This window comes from Panicum hallii, chromosome 9, assembly GCF_002211085.1.
Source record: "Panicum hallii strain FIL2 chromosome 9, PHallii_v3.1, whole genome shotgun sequence".
Taxonomy (NCBI): domain Eukaryota; kingdom Viridiplantae; phylum Streptophyta; class Magnoliopsida; order Poales; family Poaceae; genus Panicum; species Panicum hallii.
Genome location: NC_038050.1, coordinates 72,576,844 through 72,599,423, shown reverse-complemented (window position 1 = coordinate 72,599,423; position 22,580 = coordinate 72,576,844). Strand labels below are relative to the sequence as shown.

The 22,580-nt window shown below is 50.4% G+C and overlaps 3 protein-coding genes across 3 annotated transcripts; all 3 read left to right on the top strand.

The window, feature by feature from the left end:
- Nucleotides 1-379: 379 nt before the first annotated feature.
- LOC112875897 lies at nt 380-9,530 on the top strand. The gene is made up of 6 exons (XM_025939901.1): nt 380-528; nt 640-2,529; nt 3,220-3,298; nt 7,412-8,909; nt 9,005-9,131; nt 9,221-9,530. The coding sequence occupies exons 4-5, from the start codon at nt 7,428-7,430 to the stop codon at nt 9,113-9,115; spliced, it is 1,593 nt and encodes a 530-aa protein (XP_025795686.1). The 5' UTR covers nt 380-528; nt 640-2,529; nt 3,220-3,298; nt 7,412-7,427; the 3' UTR covers nt 9,116-9,131; nt 9,221-9,530.
- Nucleotides 9,531-11,341: 1,811 nt separating this feature from the next.
- On the top strand, nt 11,342-14,496 carry LOC112875896 (probable receptor-like protein kinase At5g24010). The gene has a single exon (XM_025939899.1). It carries the CDS (start codon nt 11,684-11,686, stop codon nt 14,285-14,287), a length of 2,604 nt encoding a protein of 867 aa, XP_025795684.1. The 5' UTR covers nt 11,342-11,683; the 3' UTR covers nt 14,288-14,496.
- An 879-nt stretch (nt 14,497-15,375) lies between these two features.
- Nucleotides 15,376-17,184, top strand: LOC112875899 (probable receptor-like protein kinase At5g24010). The gene has a single exon (XM_025939903.1). It carries the CDS (start codon nt 15,516-15,518, stop codon nt 16,938-16,940), a length of 1,425 nt encoding a protein of 474 aa, XP_025795688.1. The 5' UTR covers nt 15,376-15,515; the 3' UTR covers nt 16,941-17,184.
- Nucleotides 17,185-22,580: the final 5,396 nt, after the last annotated feature.

Sequence of the window (22,580 nt, the reverse complement as noted above, 5' to 3'; positions counted from 1 at the left end):
GAGGACCCGAAGCAGAGGTGGCGGTGGCTGCAGCAGGAGCTGCGGTCCCCGGTCCACGCGGCCTCGTCTGCGGGACTGCGGCGGCGGAGGGCCCGCTGTCGCACCGGCAGAACCTGTCGCTGGAGGAGCTGGCGAGCGAGGTGGGGCTCTCGCACGACCGGCGGCTGCGCGTGCCGCTGCCCAAGGCCAGGAGCGTCCGCGCCTTCGCCTGCAAGTTCAGCTCCAGCCCGCCTCCACACATCGGCGCCGCTCCGGATCCCCACGCCAGCCCGCCTCCAGCGGCTCCAGCCCGACGCCCAGCTGCCGTCCTACCCCATCCCGACCCGACGCCCAGCCGCCCTCCTGCCGCATCCCGGTGCCCCAGCCGCCGTCCGCCCGCATCCCGGTGCCCCGGCCGCCGTCCTTGCCGTCTTGCCGAGTGCCAGCGCCCCGCCGCCATCCTGCCTCCGTTCTTCTTCTTCCGAGACGCCCAGAGCCCCTGACCATGGTTGGAAATAGCAAGGGCAAGAAAAAAAATTAACCAAAACGGTATATTTTTACTCATTGTCCGGTGTCTAGGCTCTAGCAATGTCTAGTAATTCATAGGTATATCTTGAAGTCTTGAACATCCGGATGACCAGTGACCATGTTTAATTTCAGGTATCTATAGATATTTTACTTGTGGACAGAGTAGCACTCATGCTAGTGGAGTTCATCTTCATCATGAACCTGAAGTGGAAGTGGAAGCAGAAAACATTGCTCATCCGGATGTTCAAGATGACAACGGTGAAGCGGAAGAAGATGCACATGTTCAAGAGGATATTGAGGAAGAAAATGCACATGTTCAAGAAAACAATAGTGAAGAAGTTAATGGTCAAGAAGTGGAAGGTATAACTGAGTTCAACCCGGACCACATTATTTCTGATTTGGGTCTTCGTATTCCAATTGATCGCTTTGTTTCTAATATTAGAGATGAAGTTAGGAGGGCTTTCATAGTTAAAGGTCCGACTTAACCAATTGGTCATAATTTTCCCAAATCAAATGATAAAAGGAGCTTTCAAAAACATTGGTTTAGGCAACATAGTTGGTTGGAATATAGTTTGGAGAAGAATAAGGCTTATTGCTTCTATTGCTACCTTTTTAAACATGATCGAATGGATGATAAGTTTTGTTATGATGCATTCACAAAACTTGACTTGTCACAGTGGAGGAATGCTTCCTTGGCATTTTCCAAACATGTTGGTGGGCCTAGTAGCATACACAATGTTGCAACAACAGCATTTCATGATTTTGATAACCAAAGGTCAAGTCTAAGACATATTTAGTAGAGATGCATTGGTTAAATATGAGACTCGATTGGAAGCTTCCTTAAGTATTGTAAGTTATCTAGCATTGCAAGGTGAGCCATTTCGGGGACATGACGAGTCTGCTACTTCTTTGAATAAGGGAAATTTTTTAGAATTTCTTGATTGGTACAAACAAAGTAATGAGGAGGTCAGACGAGCTTTTGATGAGTTGTGTCCGAAAAATGCCAAAATGACTTCTGGAATAATTCAAAAAGAGCTTGCAAACTGTTGTGCAGAACCAGTCACAAAGGCAATAAAGGAAGAAATGGGGGACTGTCTATTCTCTGTTCTTGGTGATGAATCCCGTGATATATCGGTCAAGGAACAAATGGCCATAGTTGTGAGATTTGTCAACAAAAAAGAAGAAGTAATAGAAAGATTTTTGGGTATCAAGCATGTCAAGGACTCAACATCATAATCATTGAAGAAAGCATTGGTTGAGATGTTAAGTGATCATGGATTAGTTGTTGCAAGGCTTCGAGGGCAGGGGTATGATGGTGCTTCTAATATGAGAGGAGAGTTTAATGGTCTTCAAAAATTGATTCGTGATGAGAACCCATTTACTTTCTATATACATTGCTTTGCTCATCAGTTGCAATTGGTAGTTGTTGCTGTCTCAAAATGTTGCTCATCTCTTGAGGATTTCTTCAACTACGTGACATTAATTGTAGCACTAGTGCTTCTTGCAAAAGGAAGAATTTACTGCTTCATAAGCATCGCTTAACTCTCTTGTCTAAGTTGGAGAGCGGAGAAATTTCATCAGGAAGAGGTAAACAACAAGAAACATCATTGGCAAGACACGGAGATACAAGATGGGGATCTCATTACAGGACTTTACTTCATATTGAGTCTATATGGGATTCAGTAATTGAAGTTTTAGAAATTGTGCATCAGGATGAGTGCAATCCATCGGGTGCAGGAGGCTTGGTGGAAAAAATAGAGTATTTCAGCTTTGTATTTAACATGAAGATGATGATGCAAATTCTCCACATCACAAATGAGCTCTCTCTTCTCTTGCAAAGGAAGGATCAAAATATTGTTCAAGCTATGTCTTTGGTTGTTGATGTGAGAACACGTTTGCTTAATTTGAGAAGTGAAGGTTGGGAGCCATTGTTTGAAGAAACTAAAGTATTTTGCCTTGCAAATGATATCTCAATACCAAATATGAGTGATGCTTTACCATGATATGGTCGGTCAAGGAAAGGTGGGAGAAACAATATCACTCAAGAGTATTATTATCGTGTTGATACCTTCTATGCTGCTATCGATTCTATTACCACTGAGTTGGATCATCGCTTTAATTAGCTATCGTTGGAGTTGCTTGTGTGTTTTTCTTATCTTGACCCAAGAAATTCATTCTCTAAGTTTGATGTGGATAAACTTGCTCGGATTGCGAATATCTATTATGAAGATTTTTTTTATAACTGTAAGACTATAAAAGATCAACTAAAAACTTTCATTATTGATGTGCGAAGAGTTGAAGAGTTCAAAGCTTGTTATGACCTTACGAGCCTATCAAAGATAATGGTTCATCTAGAGAGACATATTGTGTTTCCAGTGGTGTATCGGCTTATTGAGTTGGCATTGTTATTACCAGAGGCGACCGCAACAGTTGAAAGAGCCTTCTCGGCTATGAAGATTATTAAGACAGAATTGCGCAATAAGATGACCGATGGTTGGCTAAATGACTTGATGTTGTGCTACATTGAAAGAGAAATATACAAAAAACTTGATCTTCAACAAATAAAAAAGGCATTTCAAAATAAGAAAAATAGGCAAATGCAATTGCCTAGGTCTCCTAGACCTAGGCGCAACTAGAGATATACTTTATTCCTCTTTTAAACATTCTTCACTTAAATATATCATTATTAACTCATTTTTATCTTTTTTGCAGATTTTCAATTGCTATATTGTAATTGATATTTGGCTATTAATTTATCATGATCACGTCATCACGATGACCTCTTGATAAGGTATTTTTTTCGCTCTCATTTTAGTCTCATTTTACATTTGCTTGTTGTGAAAAATATTTAAATTGCAGCATGCATTTTCTTAGCTCGTTGTCTCGGCAATACCTTGATTTTGTCGCGTCGTCCGCCACTGTTGATAGTAATGCTTGTTTGTAATTCCAGATTTACATCTCCAATCAAATATATTCATCTTCCTTTTCTAGTTTGCAAATATCATTCTTGTCACAAAACTCATGCACATTATCTAATATTTTTTCTCACTTTTTTCTTCTAAGCTCATCCAACTGGCATCTAGTTGCTTTCGCACATTTAATAGCTTTTACAATGTCATGTTGCTTCCATCGCAATGCTAAAGATAAGTTTATGATTTCTAATATAGTCAACATGAGATGCAAATAGAAGACACAATCAAAAGATTGAAAGTACTTTAAAAGATTTGATGCTTGATCTCTAATTTTTTTATCCTTTTAATCATTTTCTACAATTTCTAGCACCTTGATTATAGTAGGAAACATATCGACCAAACTTTTAAAGAATTTGTAATGGGAACTCCAACAAGTATCCTGGATCTTTGAAGACTTTTCTCTTGATTCAATCTTATCCCAGTTTAAAGTTGTCCGCACCCTAACCTAGGTTAGTCGACAAACGTGATGTGATGGGGACACGCGATAAGGTCGTGGGGATTGATTTTCTGCTTGTTGGCCTTCCTTCCTCCCTCACGTGCTTATTCAATTGGGTTGCTGGCTATAGGTTGTTGGGCCGAGGGTCTTATTCTTGTTTTTTTTTTGGGGGGGGGGGCACCCACAGGCTCTTACCAGGATTCTCATACCGTAGCCAATAAGAAGCATCTCATAGTTAAGTGAGTGTCCATAAAATCCTCGGTACACGTCGCCAGTGTAGTTGTAGAAGGATCGATCGGTGGCGTCTATGGCAACCACCAAAGGCTGGTACTTGACTGCAAACATCAGTTGGACGTCGACGAAGGCTGACACCCACTAGCTCGTACCTGTCCATGGCCACGACGGGAGATTCGGTGGCGGCCTGGCATGTGTCATGCCTTCCCCTGTACAGGTAGGCGGTTTTGTGTCCTGCCTTCCCTTGTATGGTAGGCGGCTTCGGACGCTATAGACCTGTGATACCCTGTATGTAGGGGGGCATATGCACCCACGGGCTCTTATATGGATTTGGCTACCCGTAATTTAGCTTTCCACTACGGCCAACCCATTTTGGGAAAGTAAAACACAATGTGACCTGCTCTTTTCTTTTTTGGCAAAAGCTGCTACCCGCCGCACTTTTCTCTCTGGCAAAGCGCAACTTATATAGGAACATGTATTACCAGAACAGAACAAGGACAAAAAAAAAATGTCAGCGCATGCAAAATCAATCTCAGATTTAAAAAGCTATAATTTTACAACCAATTAAAATCTGATTGCACCATTGCGTTGCCCCCAACAGAAAGATCAAAACAAGATCTCACTTCAATATGTTTCGATGATATTTTCTCATATAGTTCCAAAAGCACTTTTGTTGAAAGTTGAAAGCATATCATAATAAACTCCGAAGCAATTTAGAATAAATGTACAAGCAATGTCCTGCCACCTTGTACTTGATTCACCGAAACTGCTTAAAACAACATAAATAATAAAAAATAAATTGTGAGATACTCAACAAATTGCTTAATGAATTGTATTGTTATATCTAAATAGAACAATATTATTACTCACTGAGAACCAATATTATTGCCTCTGTAGAATAGTTTTATTGAGACCCAAAATTAAAATGCCTATTAAAATACATATATGATACTGAAAAAAGACATAACTAATCCAATTAAAATGCTTATGAATTTTACCAAAATGCTAGCTGATTTAGCATAAGTTGCCTAAAATTAAAAAATGCATAGGTTCAACTGTAAACAAAGCAAAATATTGTTAATTTCCGTCTCAATACAATAGACGAGGTGTAAACCTCTAATTCAGAACGCTACCGCTGTCCTCCTGCACACCGCAGCGGCACACCCTCGTGCCGCCGCCCGCACGCTGCCACCGCGGCATGCCCCTCGCGTTGCCGCCCGCAAGCAGCCACCGCCGCTCTGCGCAACAACCGGAAGCCCAAAACATGCAAAAGCCAAGAAAAAATCGACCACCCTTCCCTGCCCTTTAGCTAGCAGATTGGCCTGGATCGGCAACGCCATCAAGATGAGTAGCCGAGGACAAGAAGCAATGATCCACAGCCGGGGAGACACGGATGATGGCGCCGGCGGCACGAAGGCCACGGCACACTTCGTGTTCGCGCCGCTTAACAAGCGTGGCCACCTGATCCCAGGCGTCGACACCGCATTGCTGCTGGCCACCCACGGCGCGCTCTGCACCATCGTCGGCCCCTGATCGACGACCTTGAAGGTGCGCCGGACCGTCGAGTCCGCCCCAGCAGTCCGGGCTGCCGGTCCAGCTCGTCGACTTCCCCCTCGACTACGCGCGCGGCCGGCTTGCTGGAAGGGGCGGATGACGTAGAGTGCATCGAGCCCATGTACATGATGAACTACCACCGCGCGGTCGCGCTCCTTCGTTGCCACGGCTTCACGTGCCGCAGTCATCGTGACTCCGCACCCCGCCGTCGTTGTTCCACCCGCATGCCGCCACTGCCGTGGCTCCGCGCCGCACGCCGCGGCCCCTAACGCTGCGACTATGCCTCGATCAGAGAGAGTGAGAGAGAGAGAGATGGGGAGGGAGCCAGGGAGGGAGGGGGAGGGAGAGAGAGGGGAGGAGAAAGAGGAGGATCAGAGGGAGGAGACCTCATCAACACTCATCTCGCGGCTAGCCATCATAGCACTTCAGCCGTCATGGATTTGAAACGAGAGCTCATGGAAGGGAGGGGGGAAAATGGATGCAAGAATTGGGGGTGAACGGGAGAAGTAAGGAAGACAGAGGGGGAAAGCAAAAGTAGGCCCCACCATGTGGTGAATGGAACCGTGTCTGCGCGCTCGCAGCCCCCCGGCCATTTGTTGTTCTATCGAAAGTAGTACCGGTGATGCCGTAGCCCACGAGAAGTATTTCACATTTAAGCGAGTGTCCACAAGATCCTCGGTACATGTCGCCGGCGCGGAGGACGGATAAAAATTGAGATATGGCGGAGTCGATGATCATCAGTCTCAATGCGTTTCAACAGTAGCAACTTAGTAGAAATAAATAGGGATAGCTTAGGAATTAAGAGTATTAGGCTGTTGTGGATAAAAAATCAAGGTATAGCAGTTGTCATACCTTGCCATGCTGCTCCTCTTTCTCTGCATAGAAGGATCGATCGGTGGCGTCTACGCCAACCTTCAAAGGGGGGTACTTGACTGCAAACGTCAGACATTGACGAAGGCTGACACCCGCTTATACCCATCCATGGCCACGACGGGGATTTGACGGCGGCCTGACATGTGTCCTGCCTTCTTGTAGGCGGCATCCGGGCGCTAGACCTATAATACCCCGCATGTAAGGGTTATAAATTAAATTACATTAGAGATCATGTTAGCTTAATAGAAGTAGTTCTCAGTTCAGTTTGAGGTTACCTTGTTTTCTCTTAGTAAAAAGAAAAAAAATGAATACATGTGTGTATGCATTTGGAACATGCCTCGTGCTTTACATATCCAAGAGATTCGTCCTGTAGTGCAAATCACTACTTCGAAGCAGCAGTGCTGCAGTCTACAGTAGTGATAAACAACAGGGTGACCATCAGGATTCAGCAAAGTTTAGTACTAAATCCAACGATCGATATATAGATAGATACATCTGGAACCTGACCTGATATATAGCGAGGTTGACTGAATAAACTAAAGCAGGACATGGAGAGTGACGGAACGATCGATAGCTTTTTCCTCCTACAAAGGCGATTTGGCCATTGACCAGGCAGGCTATTTATAGTAGAAGAAATTCAGGTAAGTAAGTTGTGCATGGTAACGACCCGAATTGGGATCTACGGCTGCCGTCGCCGCGCGCGCAACACCTGTCCTCCGACCTGCTTCAATTCGTTCTGCCAACACTGCCTGCGCTATATTAAACCGTACATGCCATGCCATGATTGGCGATCTATCGCTGCCACTCCGTCCTGAGTTCGATCCCATCATCGCAGGCGCCCTTGCTCTGGCATGAAAGGAGGAGGCGCTCTTGTCAATATGCAGCCGCCCGCCGGCAAGCAGCAGGCGCCCAAGCCCAAGGCCTCCTCCCTCTTCCTCTACATCCTCCTCCTCTACATTCTCCTGCCGGTGCTGGTGCTCTACGTGGTCGCGCTCGCCGTCTCCCCGTTCTACTCTCACCCGTGCCCGCCGGACGACAGAGCCGTCGCTCGTGTCGCGGCCGCGGCTGCGGATGGCACGAGGCCGAATAGGAATGATGATGGCAGGTCGTCGTCGCCGTCGCCGTCTGCGGCATCGGTGGTCGCGCTGTTGCCACCCAAGGCCTCGGACGCCGAGCCCACCGGGCTGCGCCACATTGTGTTCGGCATCGGCGCGTCGTCGTCGCTGTGGGCGAGCCGGCGGGAGTACATCAGGGTGTGGTGGCGGCCGGGGGAGATGCGCGGCTTCGTGTGGCTGGACAAGCCGGTGCCGGAGGTACGGAACGCCTCCTCCACGGGGCTGCCCGGCATCAAGATCAGCGCCAACACGTCCGGGTTCCCCTACACGCACGGCGCCGGCAGCCGGTCGGCGCTGCGGATAACGCGCATCGTGTCGGAGAGCTTCCGCCTGGGCCTCCCCGGGGCCCGGTGGTTCGTGATGGGCGACGACGACACGGTGTTCTTCCCGGACAACCTGGTGGACGTGCTGTCGCGGTACGACCACACGCAGCCGTACTACGTCGGGAACCCGTCGGAGAGCCACATCCAGAACCTCATCTTCTCGTACGGCATGGCGTTCGGCGGCGGCGGGTTCGCCATCAGCCGCGCGGCGGCGGAGCAGCTTGCGCGCATGCAGGACGGCTGCATCCAGCGGTACCCCGCGCTGTACGGCAGCGACGACCGCGTGCACGCGTGCATGTCGGAGCTGGGGGTGCCGCTGACGCGGCACCTCGGGTTCCACCAGTGCGACTTGTGGGGCGACGTGCTGGGCCTCCTGGGCGCGCACCCGGTGACCCCGCTGGTGACGCTGCACCACCTGGACTTCCTGCAGCCAGTGTTCCCGACGGTGAAGTCGCGGACGCGAGCGCTGCGGCGGCTGTTCGAGGGCCCCGTGGCGCTGGACCCGGCGGCCGTGGCGCAGCAGGTGGTGTGCTACGACGCCGGCAAGGAGTGGACGGTGTCGGTGTCGTGGGGGTTCGCGGTGGTGGTGGTGCGCGGGGTGCTGTCGCCGCGGGAGATGGAGACGCCGATGCGGACGTTCCTCAACTGGTACCGGCGCGCCGACTACACGGCGTACGCCTTCAACACGCGGCCCGTGGCTCGGCAGCCGTGCCAGCGGCCGCAGGTGTACTACATGCGGCAGTCGCGGCTGGACCGGCGGCGCAACACCACGGTGACCGAGTACGAGCGCCACCGCGTGCCACCCACGCCGTGCCGGTGGCGCATCCCGGACCCCGCCGCGCTGCTGGACCGCGTCGTCGTGCTCAAGAAGCCCGACCCGGGCCTCTGGAAACGGGTATGTATGCAGTTGTGTTATTTATTCGAGGCCTGCCTGCTGCTGATGTCGTTTCTCTTAATTCTGAATAAACGAAGAGCTTGCGTTGCGTGCAGGCTCCGCGGAGGAACTGCTGCAGGGTAGTGTCGTCGCCGACCAAGGGGAAGGACCGGAGGATGACCATCGACGTCGGTATCTGCAGAGAGGGCGAGTTCGCCAGGGTTTAGAGGCAGGCAGATCGAGGTCTGTTCTTCTTTTTTCATCAACTTTTTTTTTTACAAAAAAGAGACGTGCTTGCTGCGTTGAACGACTCGTATTCGCCGCGTCCGCAGTTTGCGCAGGGGAAGTAGGAGCCAGAATGGACGGCGAGAGCAAGTGGCGCAAGGATGGAATGGCCGGTTTGAGATCTAGGAATCATGGCGCGAAACCGAAACGTTTGGGGAGACCAGGAGGGAGCAGCGACTCGTTGCGGTGGGGTCTTGTAGATCGGTTGGTTCGGTCAGCAACGTGGCTGTCACTTTTACTGATGATCAAGTGTACGTACTTTAGAGGTGAAAACACAAAACAGGAAGAGTAGTACTTGGCGATGTGAAATTATGGGCCTGTCTAGCCCATATTGGTTTCAACGTTCCAGCTAAAATTTCCGCGGCAGATCGTGTGTGGGGCCAACCGGGCCGAGACCGACTGTGCGGTAGGTAAGCTTGTTCATTTTTGTCACAAAACAAGATTTAATTTGGGCCCTTGCATATTTAGGCCCATTAAGGGCTACTAGTACGGGACTGGACTGGGTCTATTGTCATTACCTGGTGGCCTGGTGCGTGGGAGAGTGGCGAAGATTGAAAACTTGGCACACCCACCACGCATAAATGTGGAGTCTAACCAGTGCTACACTGAATGTAACCAGGATTTGCTTGGACAGTCTCCAACCAAATGGAGTCGTCATTATTCAGAAAATTCCAAGTTTTCTATGACCAAGGGTGCTGCTGTACGATTCTATTGTTTGGAAGCTGCAACAGGCCGGGTTTCTGCTAGAGAATCGCTACTAAATATACTGATGTACACGACAATATCTATCGTCTCCAGCCGGGTAGTAGAACGCACCCGCCTAATTCTAGTTAAGGATGGGTTTGGAGGAGACTTAGCAGCGCTAGATTGGTGGACCGGGAAACGCAGGGAAGACGCAGGGATTTAGAGTGGTTCGGGCCGCCGGAGCGTAATACCCTACGTCCAATTTGGTGTTGTATTGATTGTGTAAGCCTGGGTGGAAACTAGCGTGAGCCTGTTTGGAACTTGTGTTCGTGTGTATGAACCTTGTCTTCTAACGAGTACACTCTCCCTTTTATAGTCCAAGGGGAGTGCTTACACTGTGCGGGGCCTCGACAAGTGGGCCCGGCCAACAGGAGCCTGCTCTATGTGATATGGAGATCTCCATCTCCAGCTCCTCGTTGTAGCCTTCACGGTTGGGAAAATAATGTGTGTATCCATAACCTGGATACGGCCGTGTGCTGCGTTGCAGGCACAGTGACTGCTGTCAGTGTTACCCAACAGTGGAGCTGTGCTGCCACTGTTAGGTGCGATTCTGTCAGGCGAGGGAGCAGTGCTGACCCGCCGCGCCGTTGCCTCCGTGCGCACTGTAGCAGCGCACGCCTCGGCCCTTCTGTTACAGGCCATCATTACGCCGCGCGCGGCGCTGTGACGGGACTGTACGCCGCCTGCGCACAGTATTCGGTGACACGATGCGCCGTTTTGAAAACAGGCGGGCTTACCGTGGTGTCAGCCTACCTGCCCGTGTGTCAGTGGCAGGCCGTGCTTTTTGACTTAGGCGCGCCCGGCCCAACTACCGCATTAAATGCTGGTAGGTGGGCTGGAGACCCACGAAGGGCCTCCTGCCACAGGCACGTGGCAGGGCTAGGCCCGCTCCCACCATGGGGGGCGGCACGTGGTGGCTCCGGACCCCTTCCCGAGGGAAGGGGGATCCAGACCCCCGAGGCCGGTTGGAGGGGTCAGGCCCGTGATGGTCCGGCCATCACACGCGGCGGCCCCGGACCCCCTGGGGAGTCCGGGTTCGCGGGGGCTACCCGAGAGCTCTCCTGCCCTCTTGGCCACGCGGAGGCACCGGACCTCTTAGAGCTCAGGGAAGGTCCGGAGACCATGGTCCCAGCTGTCAGACCCGGGCCGTACGCCACGTCACCCAGAAGACGAGGGGGAGATTACGGATGATAAGACGCTTAGGGCCTGGACACCCTAGCAAGAGGTACTCCTGTCCGTGTGTACCGACACCTATGGAGATGCTTGATGTTATCTTGCGCGTGAAGCTCCTGTTCACTTTGCTACACTCAGCTAGTGTGTACAAATCTCAATTAAAAGACCTACACTCTGAGATTATCAGATTTTTTTTAAGCAGATGCTCTAAAAAATGCCTTGTCACATAAGCAATCATGAAGACCATCCTCTTCTCTCTCTCTCCAAAGAAGAAAACAAAACTCTACAATAAGCCGCCTTTTGAGGAGAATGGAACACATGGGTGACCAGTGGACGCACAAAGGAATTTGGAGTGACCCCCAACGCGCAACCAGTCAGTCTCCGGCTAGCTCTCCGTCCGTCCACTCCGCTCGAGCCCAGCCCAGCACGCGCTCGCTGTCTTCCATCACCGTGTCCTCCTCCCACCACCCAAGTCCACCTTCCCCGTGCCCGACTCCACACACCACTCAACTCGGTCGTCCTCGCCGCACTTGCTTATCCCCTTCGTCTCCCGCCACCCCCGCAGCCGGCACGCCTCCACTACCACCACCTCCATGGCTGTCCTCGTCATCCTCCTCCTCGCCACCTTCCTCCCGTACACCGCCCTCGCCGCCTTCTCCCCGGCCTTCACCTTCTTCCTCGCCTGCGGCGCAGACTCGAGCGTCTCCTTCCCGCGGGACAGCCCTGCCCGCACCTTCACCAAAGACGACCCGTTCTTGACAAAGGCCTCCTCGAGCGCCCAGGCGCTGACGGAAGCCAACTCCAACAGCGCCGCCTCTCCGCTCTATGCCGCCGCGCGCGCCTCAAGCTCGGCCTTCTCCTACAAGCTCCCTATCCCCGACTCCGCCGGGCAGGCCGCGTTCCTCGTCCTCCGCCTCCACTTCTTCCCTTTCGCCGCCTCGCAGTCCGGCGTGAGCATCGAGTCCGCGAGCTTCGCGGTCTCCGTTCGGGACGCGTACACCGTACTGCCCTCCTTCTCGCCGCCGAGCGCCGGCGTCGTCAAGGAGTTCTTCATCCCGGCAGGCGGCTCCGGCGACTTCCGCGTCACGTTCACGCCGGACACCGGCTCGGTTGCGTTCGTCAACGCCGTCGAGCTGTTCCCGGCTCCGTCGGAGCTGCTGTGGAACAGCTCGGTGACACAGGTGGGCGCCGCGGCGAAAACCGACATGACCCAGTGGCAGCAGGAGGCGCTGGAGACGGTGTACCGCCTCAACGTGGGTGGCCCCAAGGTGACCAAGGAGAACGACACGCTCTGGCGGACGTGGCTCCCCGACGACCCCTTCCTCTTCGGCCCCGCGGGGATCTCGATGGTGAACACGACGAGCACCCAAATCGAGTACGCCGCTTACACCAGCGAGGTGGCGCCGGACATCATCTACAAGACGCAGCGCGCGCCGAATGCGTCGGCGGGGAGGTTATCGCTGCAGCCGCCGCTTTTCAACGTCACGTGGACCTTCCTGGCGGAACCGAGGTCCAGCTACCTCGTCCGTCTCCACTTCTGCGACTACGAGCTGGTGAGCAGCGTCATCGGAGCCGGCATCATGTTCAACGTCTTCATCGGGCCAGACATTGGTACCCCAGACCTGATGCCGACGAAAACAATTGCGACGAAAGCCAACCAGGCCTTCTACTTAGACTACGCGGCCACGGCGCCGATTACCGGGAACCTCACCGTCAGCATCGGCAAGTCGGTCAAGAGCAGCGCTGATGAAGGTGGCTTTCTGAATGGGGTGGAGATCATGCAGCTGCGACCTTCGGATTCGAGCTTGAAGCAGACGGGGTCGCGTGCCAGCAAGAAGAAGACAGTTTTGATCGTCACGCTCTTGGCCGTGCTGGGCGCCTCTGTCCTCGCGTGCGCCGCACTGTGCTTGATCGTGCTGCGGAGGAGGAGACGCCATGCGCCGCGGCCGGCGCCGGAGGTGGAGAAGGAGGCCAGCACCCTGCCTTGGTCGCCGTACACACAGGACAGCTCCTCCGGGTGGCCCGTCGAACCGTCGAGCCGGTCTGGCGGCGAGGGTACGACCGGCGCGATGCAGAGGGTGGGCACGCAGCTCCACATCCCGCTGGAGGAGCTAAAGGCGGCGACGGACAACTTCCACGAGCGCAACCTGATCGGCGTCGGCGGGTTCGGCAACGTGTACCGTGGCGCGCTCCGCGACGGCACCCGCGTGGCGGTGAAGCGCGCGACGCGCGCGTCCAAGCAGGGGCTCCCCGAGTTCCAGACGGAGATCGTGGTGCTGTCCCGCATCCGGCACCGCCACCTGGTGTCCCTGATCGGCTACTGCAACGAGCAGGCGGAGATGATCCTGGTGTACGAGTACATGGAGAAGGGCACGCTGCGGAGCCAGCTGTACGGGTCCGACTCCGACTCCGGCGAGGAGGCGGCGCCGCTGTCGTGGAAGCAGCGGCTGGAGATCTGCATCGGCGCGGCGAGGGGCCTGCACTACCTGCACACGGGCTACTCCGAGAACATCATCCACCGCGACGTCAAGTCCACCAACATCCTCCTCGGCGACGGTTTCATCGCCAAGGTGGCCGACTTCGGGCTGTCCCGCATCGGGCCTTCGTTCGGGGAGACGCACGTGAGCACGGCGGTGAAGGGCAGCTTCGGGTACCTGGACCCGGAGTACTTCAAGACGCAGCAGCTGACGGACCGCTCCGACGTCTACTCCTTCGGGGTGGTGCTGTTCGAGGTGCTGTGCGCGCGGCCGGTGATCGACCAGGCGCTGGAGCGGGACCAGATCAACCTGGCGGAGTGGGCCGTGGCGTGCCAGCGGCGGGGGCAGCTGGACAAGGTGGCCGACCCGCGGATCCTCGGGCAGGTGAACGACAACTCGCTGCGCAAGTTCGCGGAGACGGCGGGGAGGTGCCTGGCGGACTACGGGCAGGAGCGGCCGTCCATGGGCGACGTGCTCTGGAACCTCGAGTACTGCCTGCAGCTGCAGGAGACACACGTGCGGCGGGACGCGTTCGAGGACAGCGCCGGCGTCGGCGCGCAGTTCCCCGACGACGTCGTGGTGCCGCGGTGGGTGCCGTCGTCGTCGACCAGCAGCTTCCTGACGACCGGCGACCCCGACGAGACGGCAGTCAGTGTCACCGACGTGGGCGCCGCCAACAGCAAGGTGTTCTCCCAGCTGAGCAGCGGCGAGGGGCGATGATGACTGACGAGCCTACTGTGCCGGTCGTGCAATCTGTGACAAAATCTTGCGGACCAATAACCTTTTCCTGTAGTACAGCCAGCCTGCATCACGGGCAATCCATGCTCGTTGTAACTGTAATGCATGCGGCCAAAACAAAATTGACTGGTGATTGATTGAGCTGTTTATATATAACAAAGATAAAGATTGTACGACCGTTCGCATGGGAACAAAACTTTGCGGCCATTTTCTTCTTCTCAGCTCTCAAGTGGTCACACTCACACCACGCAGCCCAGACAGTATGGTAGGGCAAAGCAACGAGCCAAAGAAGTTTGGCCTGAAGAATTCTCTGTGGCGCCATGTCGTTCAGTGCTTGTCAACGTGTGTTCGACGTCAGCCTGATGCTCGCCGGATTCGAGTGTTCGCCGACGGTTCCGTGTTATCCCAGGCCCATCCACTTAGATAGATATCTCTCGAGCGGATTAATGGTGCCGTGGAGACCGGGGAAAAGGAGGTGGAAATCGGCACACGGTTCAGGCAGGTTGGGAGAAAAGAAACTTCGCGTGATCATGACAAGCACGATCAGCTAATCAAAGCACTACTATCTTCAGAATCTTTGGCTCGTTATGCTCTTGGTTAACATCCGACGACATGGGCAGGTACAAGAGCAGATGATACTAACTCCGTTATTAAATACACACACACACATTTAAGAACAGAACGAGTACGAGATTATGTCTGAAGTAACTCGAGTAACCTAAGCTCGCGATCTAGTACGTACATGCCAGTACCAAGAGTGGTCAGCACCACGTTCCAGAGGAAAAAAAAACAGTCAACACCGAAAAGCAATGCTGGCAAATATAGGCTTGCCCCTCTGTTTTCGTCTAAAAAGAAAAGGAAAAGCAAGATCAAGTATAAAGATGGAAATGAGCTGTTTGGGCTGACCGTGTGTACATACATAGAACTTCCCATCTGGCCCAGCACGCCCATGAGAAACTCTTAGGGCCCAACAAAAAAGGCGGCCTGACCGACGACGCGTCGAGCCGTTGAAGACCAGACCAGACCAAAACCACCGGCACGGCCACGCCGCCCGAGAGTGAGTCGTCTCTCCCAGCTCGACGCGCACGCGCTGAATTGATTCCTCCACTCCGTCCGGCCGGCCGATCCCCACAGCTGTCCTCCAATTAATCAAGCACCATTTCTCCCCTCCCACAACTCAACGAATCGCCACCTCCCCGTCCCCACCGCCATGGCTTCCCCACCAACCCCTTGCCGCCTCGCCATCCTCCTCCTCGGCGTCCTCTGCTCCGCCGCCGCCGTCGCCGCCGCGCGGTACGCCCCGGCGGACGACCACCTCCTCGCGTGCGGCGCGGAGGCCGCAGCCGTCCTCCCCGACGGCCGCCGCTTCGTCCCGGACTCCGGCTGCGCCTCTACCCGCCTCCGCTCCCCCGCCCCGACCCTCTCATCCGCTGCGCCGCCCGGCTCCCCGCCGCCGCCTTCCCCGCTCCACGCCTCGGCACGGGTCTTCTCCTGCCGCGCGTCCTACGACCTCGCCGTCCGCCGCCGCGGGCGCCACATCCTCCGCCTCCATTTCTACCCCTTCGGCCCCGCCCTCTCCGACTCCCGCTTCCACGTGGGCGCCGGGGGTTTGCTCCTCCTCCACAACTTCAACGCCTCGTCCCCCGTCATCAAGGAGTTCATCCTCCCCGTGGACTCGGACGTCCTCGTCCTCACCTTCGTCCCTGACTCCGGCTCGACCGCCTTCATCAACGCCATCGAGCTCGTCTCTGCGCCCGAGGAGCTCGTAGGCGACATTGGCACCCTCGTCACGTCCGGCGGCGCCTCTCAGATCGACGGGCTTTCGTCTCAGGTGTTTGAGACTCTCTACAGGATCACCGTCGCCGGTCGTAAGGTCACGCCGTTCAATGACACGCTGTGGCGGACATGGGTTAACGATGCGGACTTCCTCGTTGGCACGGACTCGACCAACTACAAGGTATGGTCGTTCAGTGGCCGGATCGCTTATCCCAAGGGTAGCAGGCAGATGACCCGGGAGGTGGCTCCTGACAATGTCTACAGATCTGCGAGATCAGTGAAGCCAGGGGCCAATGTGACTTGGGGTTTCCCCGTGCCCGCTAGCAGCCGGTACCTCGTGCGTATGCACTTCTGTGACATTGTTAGCAAGGCGTTGTATGAGCTCTACTTCAATATCTACGTCAATGGCAATCTTGCAGTCAAGGATTTCGATCTCTCTAGCACCACCGGATTCTTGGCCTATCCTTATTACATCGACTTTATTGTTGACGTGGAGGATGAGGGGATGCTGAAATTGGCCATCGGTGGCTTGAAGCAGAGCAGATCTGATGAAGTAAGCGGTATCCTTAATGCGCTGGAGATTATGAGGATGAACAAGACAAGTGGTGGTATGGATGGAAACTTCCCAATTGCGCTAGACATGGAGTATGGGGTGAGTAAGGGGATCGGGGAAGTCGCCCGCTCCCTGCTTTGTGGTTTCATCTTTGCTGGGTTGTTTGTGGCTTTGGTCATGCTGGTGCTGAGGTTGAGGATCGAGCTGAGGAATAATGGTACAGCTTGGTCTTGGAAACCAATGGACTCCGGTGAAGGGAAATTGGCTAAAGCATATCAGCTTGTGCCCAGTAAGGCAGACTATTGAATGATATGAGCTTAGCATCTTTGAGGAGCGGCAAACTACAGCTGTTGTATGTATCTAATCTCGTAATATTTCTATTCAGTTGTAAGTATTGTAGTTGTAGTTTTACTTCATACTCCTTTCATGCTTGAACTTTGGGTTGTCTGAGCTCTGCTAATGGAGGACATGCTCGCTATATTGTAAAAGTATTTTACCCCAGATGTCTCTGTATTGCAACTACTTCACTTATTCAGTTCATTTTCTGAAATATGCTTGAATGAATGCTTGTGATATCCATAGCAAATTTGCTGTGGTGGATTCACGATGGTGTAGTTTAATACTATACCTGTGCTCTTAGGAGAATTACTCAGGGATATAATTAGTTTCTGGCGTTCAGTGAGGACATAGAACAATAAAAATAAGCCAAATAACTGCAAAAGCAAAAGCCACCATACCATTATAGCATGATTTAACTGTTACCGTTTTCTGCTTCTATGGGTTGTGAATCACTTTACTCTGAGGCCCTTAAGGATATTCTCTTTTGATTAGTTTGGTACTCCATGGATCATGATCGACTCTAACAAACCCTGAATTCTGGATTCACTTGTACAATCTTCTCGTGCAAAATTCATCTGATGAGTTGTCTATCTGGCTGCTTCATGGATTTGATCCTGCCAGCTTTACTATATGTATTGTAGGTGTGTCATTCGTCATGCTACTCTCTTTAGTTTTGAACACACTTGACTGAAGATCATCAGCACAATGTGGCATAACTATATGGAAGATACTTGATATGATTGTAGGGCATATGCATTGCGGGGTGTAGGGAAGGGAAATTTTAGGAAGCCTTACCATTGCTTTTTTTTCTTCCCTTACCATATAGTTGCTCTAATACTATATTTTGCCACCCAGATAAGAAACAAATAAGAATACAGTTAACCTCTAATGGAGCCAACTTGTGTACTAATTACATCTACTTTGCTGATCTAGCACTTTTGTGATTGTAATTCTTCAGCAGTTTCACCTCCCAATTAAGCTACTGTACGGCTGTACCTCCATCCTGAGGAACTTGTCTCTTTTTTCTTTTTCTTATTTTGTTTTTGTAAGTTCCAACTGCTACATAAGCTCTTTTTAGCTTTTCCATATATGTTTCCCCTACATGATTCAATGTCCTTACAATTCCCACATACATTTTATTTTTATTTTTTATGAACTAAAAGGAAGCTATTTTTGCGAGAATTTCACCATCCTATGCTGCCTTTAACTACTCTGTGTCCAGTGTATTTAATTATTTATGTTTTAAAGGTGCAATTTGTTGTGTCATGATGCCTGTTCTTTCAAATGTGGAAATAGCTGAGGAAATTTTATTGTATCCAGTAATTCTACTTTTCTACTCCATCTGAGTTTACATTTACATTGCATGCTTTTTTCTTTGAAGTTCTGGTATGCTTTCCAATATGCCCCTGAAGATTTAATTCTTTTTCTGGGTTGGTGACGTAATGTTTATCTGGCTGACCAATAAGGACCTTAATCTTTTCAGCGTCCATTGATATAGTAAAACTGTGTTAGTAGAGCTTTCTGTTCCCATTACCCATGTGAATCAGTTGGTTATTAGTTTATCATCAGAAATCTGTCTGTGGTTCTGTGCTACTCAATTGTTTTGGTTATTTGGCTCTTATAGCATTTCTTTACATTAAACTAGACTGCATGTATATTATTTGCATTTTTGAAATTCTAGAAAATCAAAACTCTCATTAACCAATAGTTATAGAGTTCTTAATCATTCAGTTTCATCTTCTTTACTGATTCTCTTGATTATGAATTTGTGTTATTCTTGTTCGCACAGTTGTTTGTTAAATCCAAAAAATCATATATCTGATTGATTGGAGCATTCTCTTGTTGATTTTTGTTGTTCTTTGCTCCATTTGATAGGTAATTACATCTTTGAAGTATATGCTGGGTACTATGTGTTGCCTGTTTTTGCATGTTGCCCTCATCCCTCGTACCTAATCCATATAATAGCAAGCCCAAATACAAATCGAATTAGCCCAGGCAAACATGACTGGCCCATCATGCTCAACCAGCCTGACCCCTTTTGCCATGACCCATTGTCATGATCGTGTGATAGTGGTGTACATGTTTTTTTTCCTCGAATGCGCAGGAGAACTGCTCATCAATATATTAAGAAGAAATAGTGGTGTACATGTTGCAGTTTTAATGTTGTAAACCTGCTTGGGGAAGAGATTTTTTATGGCATATGCTACCAGAACTTTGTTGAGAATATACTGTCTCTGTCACAGCTGAGCTGAGCTCATGCAACATGATTATTTGGAGGGTTCTACAGACCAAGGTTAAACCTAACTGGAATATTAGTTTCTTGCATGAACATGAAATCTGTCTCTGTATGGGTACCAATATAGCCAGCTTGAAATTTATTCTAATTTGAATTCTGATCATACCTTTTTAGAAAGCCAAAGGCTTTTGGAATGATTATTTTATTCTGATCCATCGTGCAAGATGATATTGAATGTTAGGATTGCAGTTTTGCTTAGACATGCAAGTCTTAATAGTTTAATTGCTATCCTGTGGATTTTACAAGCAACTAGGTCAGCCAGCATATGTCCGACGTTCCTTATTTCAAAGGAACACTTATAGCATGCTACACTTGCATGATCCTTAGGAGTGTGTAGTTGTACCGGTTAACAACCAGTAGTTGACAAAGCACGCTGATTACTAATGTCAACCTCTAGCCTTTGTATTTGGAGAAGAGCTGGAAACGGAGCAGGAACCATGCCATAACATTACCAAACACCTAACTATTTTAACTAGAAATCCATAAAACGGTCAAGACCTTTCAGTTACCTTCTGGTAACCTGCTAGAGACGGTATTGGTTTTTGTTCTGGCTTTGACTTTGCCAGTCTGGTTTTATACATAGACATTTATTTGGTGAAAGTTAAGTTCACCTGATTCTTATTTCCTATTCAACTCCCGTGTTTTTTCTAGCACACTATGATGTTTCGATTTGCAACTATTTGTCAAAACAATGCAATTCCTACTTTACATGCTGAGAACCATACTAAAATACTCCTTTTCCTGCCTAGTTAAATAAGTAACAATTAGTTTCTTAATTGGAGATGATATGTCTGTAATGATTTAGCCTTTATATAAAAAGGGATGCCAGCATCAGTTCATTGTATGTGCATTCTTGGGGCCATATATACTTGTTGATATTATGATGCAAAGTGCTTTGAGTAAAGAGACGGGAATATCACAACTCCTAGAAAGCTATAACCTTGTGGGGGCAACCTGTACCCCAGTGTTCCACAAAAGGATTACCGGAATGAGCGACTTTCAAAGGTTTGGTCGGCTCTTACTTATGTGCAGTTGCTGCCTAATGTTGATATCAAAGTGCTGGGAACAAGATCTGTGGTAAAATCCAGTGTAGGGCAGTGAGCACATTTCTTGGCCACCTTGCTCCACTCTTTTACCACTTGTGCTCCCACAATACTTGCACAGCTGTTCCTCCTTTTTTTAGTCTTATTTTTTTTAATGTAATGACTCTATCTATGCTCTGAGCCTCTCAATTTTTCCAGTGTTCATGTTCTTATAAAAAAGGCTCTATTATGTTGGAGCACAAAATGGCATCATTGTTGAATCATGGTACACTTTGGCCTTGTTAGATGCTTTTTGCAAGAGAAAGTGCTCCAGAAAATTTCAGAGGAAATCTCTTTGTTCTGAAAAATGGAAGGAGAATACACTTTCATTAACTTTTTTTCTATTTGTGATCACTATGCCCCGACCATTTGTAAAAAGAGAAAATGTGACACCCAAAAAGTTCTGAACGGTTCTTTTTCACTTGAGCGCCACAGCTGAGGTTCTTTCCAAGTGGCTGTGGCCCATAGAATTATTATCCTTCCTTTGTACAGCTGAGCTGCCAATTCCCTGATCAGGCAGAATAAAATCAACATGGCAATTTACTTTCCCAAGCATGAAAAGTCAGGCGTGTACGTCAATGGCTTCAAGAGGTAACGTACATGACCGAACTACATCATGTATACTTTTATGCCTTTCTGACATTTTGCATGCCTTTCATCTGCTTTATTTTTCTCTTTCTCCTCCCATCTGCTGATGTCTTCTGGACATTATTGTGTACTCTCTTTATATCCTGACCTCCTGGAAGTTCTTTTCCTCATAATTGGATGGCAGCAGCTCTCCAACCCTCACTCCCAGCTGCATCTACGCCCCCTCCCATAGCCCCATATGCAACTAAAATTGCTGCTTGACCTCGTGCCCATGACACTGATGGTGCTGTCTAGAATCTGAGCCACGTATACTACCAACATGGTAGTTTTCATTGCCAAACATGAAGCATCAAGTGGATCATCTACGGCTTCTGGGCGTAATATACATCAGACACAATTTTCTGTATAATTTTCGTCTATTTAAGTTTTCCCTTGATGGTCAGCTATGAACTCATGAACATGGTTCATTCTAGCAAGTTATTTCAACACTGTAATCTTTCAATATTCGTGTTCTTTTCTACAAAACTGCACTTTGGACGGTGGCAGCAGCTCTCCTACTTCCACAGTTCTTCCTCCACATGGATCGAAACTAAACCTCAGCACTTAACCATGGTCAAATTCTAATGCTGTCTAAGAAGCGGCATCGATGCTGAACCTGTCGCTGGCAGCAGAACCCAAGCCGAGACAGAACTGCACGAGTGGAACCTGAGCCTCAAACAGAGAGCTCGTGTGTCTGGGTGTCGTTACCGTGAGATGGTTACACACAGACAGTCTCCCTTGTTCAAGGGTCTCAAAACCTTTTTTGCCTGGACCATGCCCATGCGATGCGTGATCTTGATCCTTGAACCGTATTCTATTACCCCTGCCCATCATTTCATAATCCCAAGGCTGGTTCCCTCCCTCATCGCCTGACACACGTCCCCTGCTTGATGCCGCGTGCTCGGCCCCAATCCGAGATTGGACAAGGCGACATGATGAGGGAGCATTGTTCATGGATAGATGCCCAAACTTTGTGAGCAACGCGTCGCAGGAAAGCTGCTCGTCTCGTGCCCTCTGATGATCTCTCCTCTCAGCCGAATCCAAGATCACCGTCGGGTGGACTGGCCATGGCCTGCCGCGAATTTTGGATGGGCACCATAGGACGCGTTGAGCCGTCGATCCGGCCGGCGCACGCAGCAGGGGACACGACGTCGTCTCGTCGGGCTGGGGACGGAGGGGAGCTGCCCGTGCCGCGGCAACGTTGTCGAGCGTTTTTGTCAGGATTATCTCAACAACCGGACTGAACCCTGGCCTCATGAATTTCTTTTTTCCTCTTTGTTTCATCTTCTTCCCTTGGCAACACAAGTTTGTCCTTGACAAGTCCGGGCGCTTAATTTAGGGTGCCTGGTTGGATTAGATGCTGCGATGTCTGTCGTTTACCCTAATCTGCTACGAAATGACTTGCCAGCGTTGGGGCCCGCATGCAGCTTAATAGGAGTATGATCCAATGACATGAATGGATAATCCTGAATATTAATACACCTTGTATTTTGTATGCTTGTATTTGTCGCACAGCGAAACCCGATACGTTTCTCACGGGACAAGACTTTGAATCCATGTTGCTATGACAGCGATAAGCCAAAACGGGATAAAATAAAGATA

Coding starts and splice junctions, on each gene's coding strand:
- LOC112875897 (XM_025939901.1), top strand. CDS start 7,428: ATGAAAGGAGGAGGCGCTCTTGTCAATATGCAGCCGCCCGCCGGCAAG. Junction 8,910..9,004: donor ACCCGGGCCTCTGGAAACGG/GTATGTATGCAG, acceptor CGTTGCGTGCAG/GCTCCGCGGAGGAACTGCTG.
- LOC112875896 (XM_025939899.1), top strand. CDS start 11,684: ATGGCTGTCCTCGTCATCCTCCTCCTCGCCACCTTCCTCCCGTACACC.
- LOC112875899 (XM_025939903.1), top strand. CDS start 15,516: ATGGCTTCCCCACCAACCCCTTGCCGCCTCGCCATCCTCCTCCTCGGC.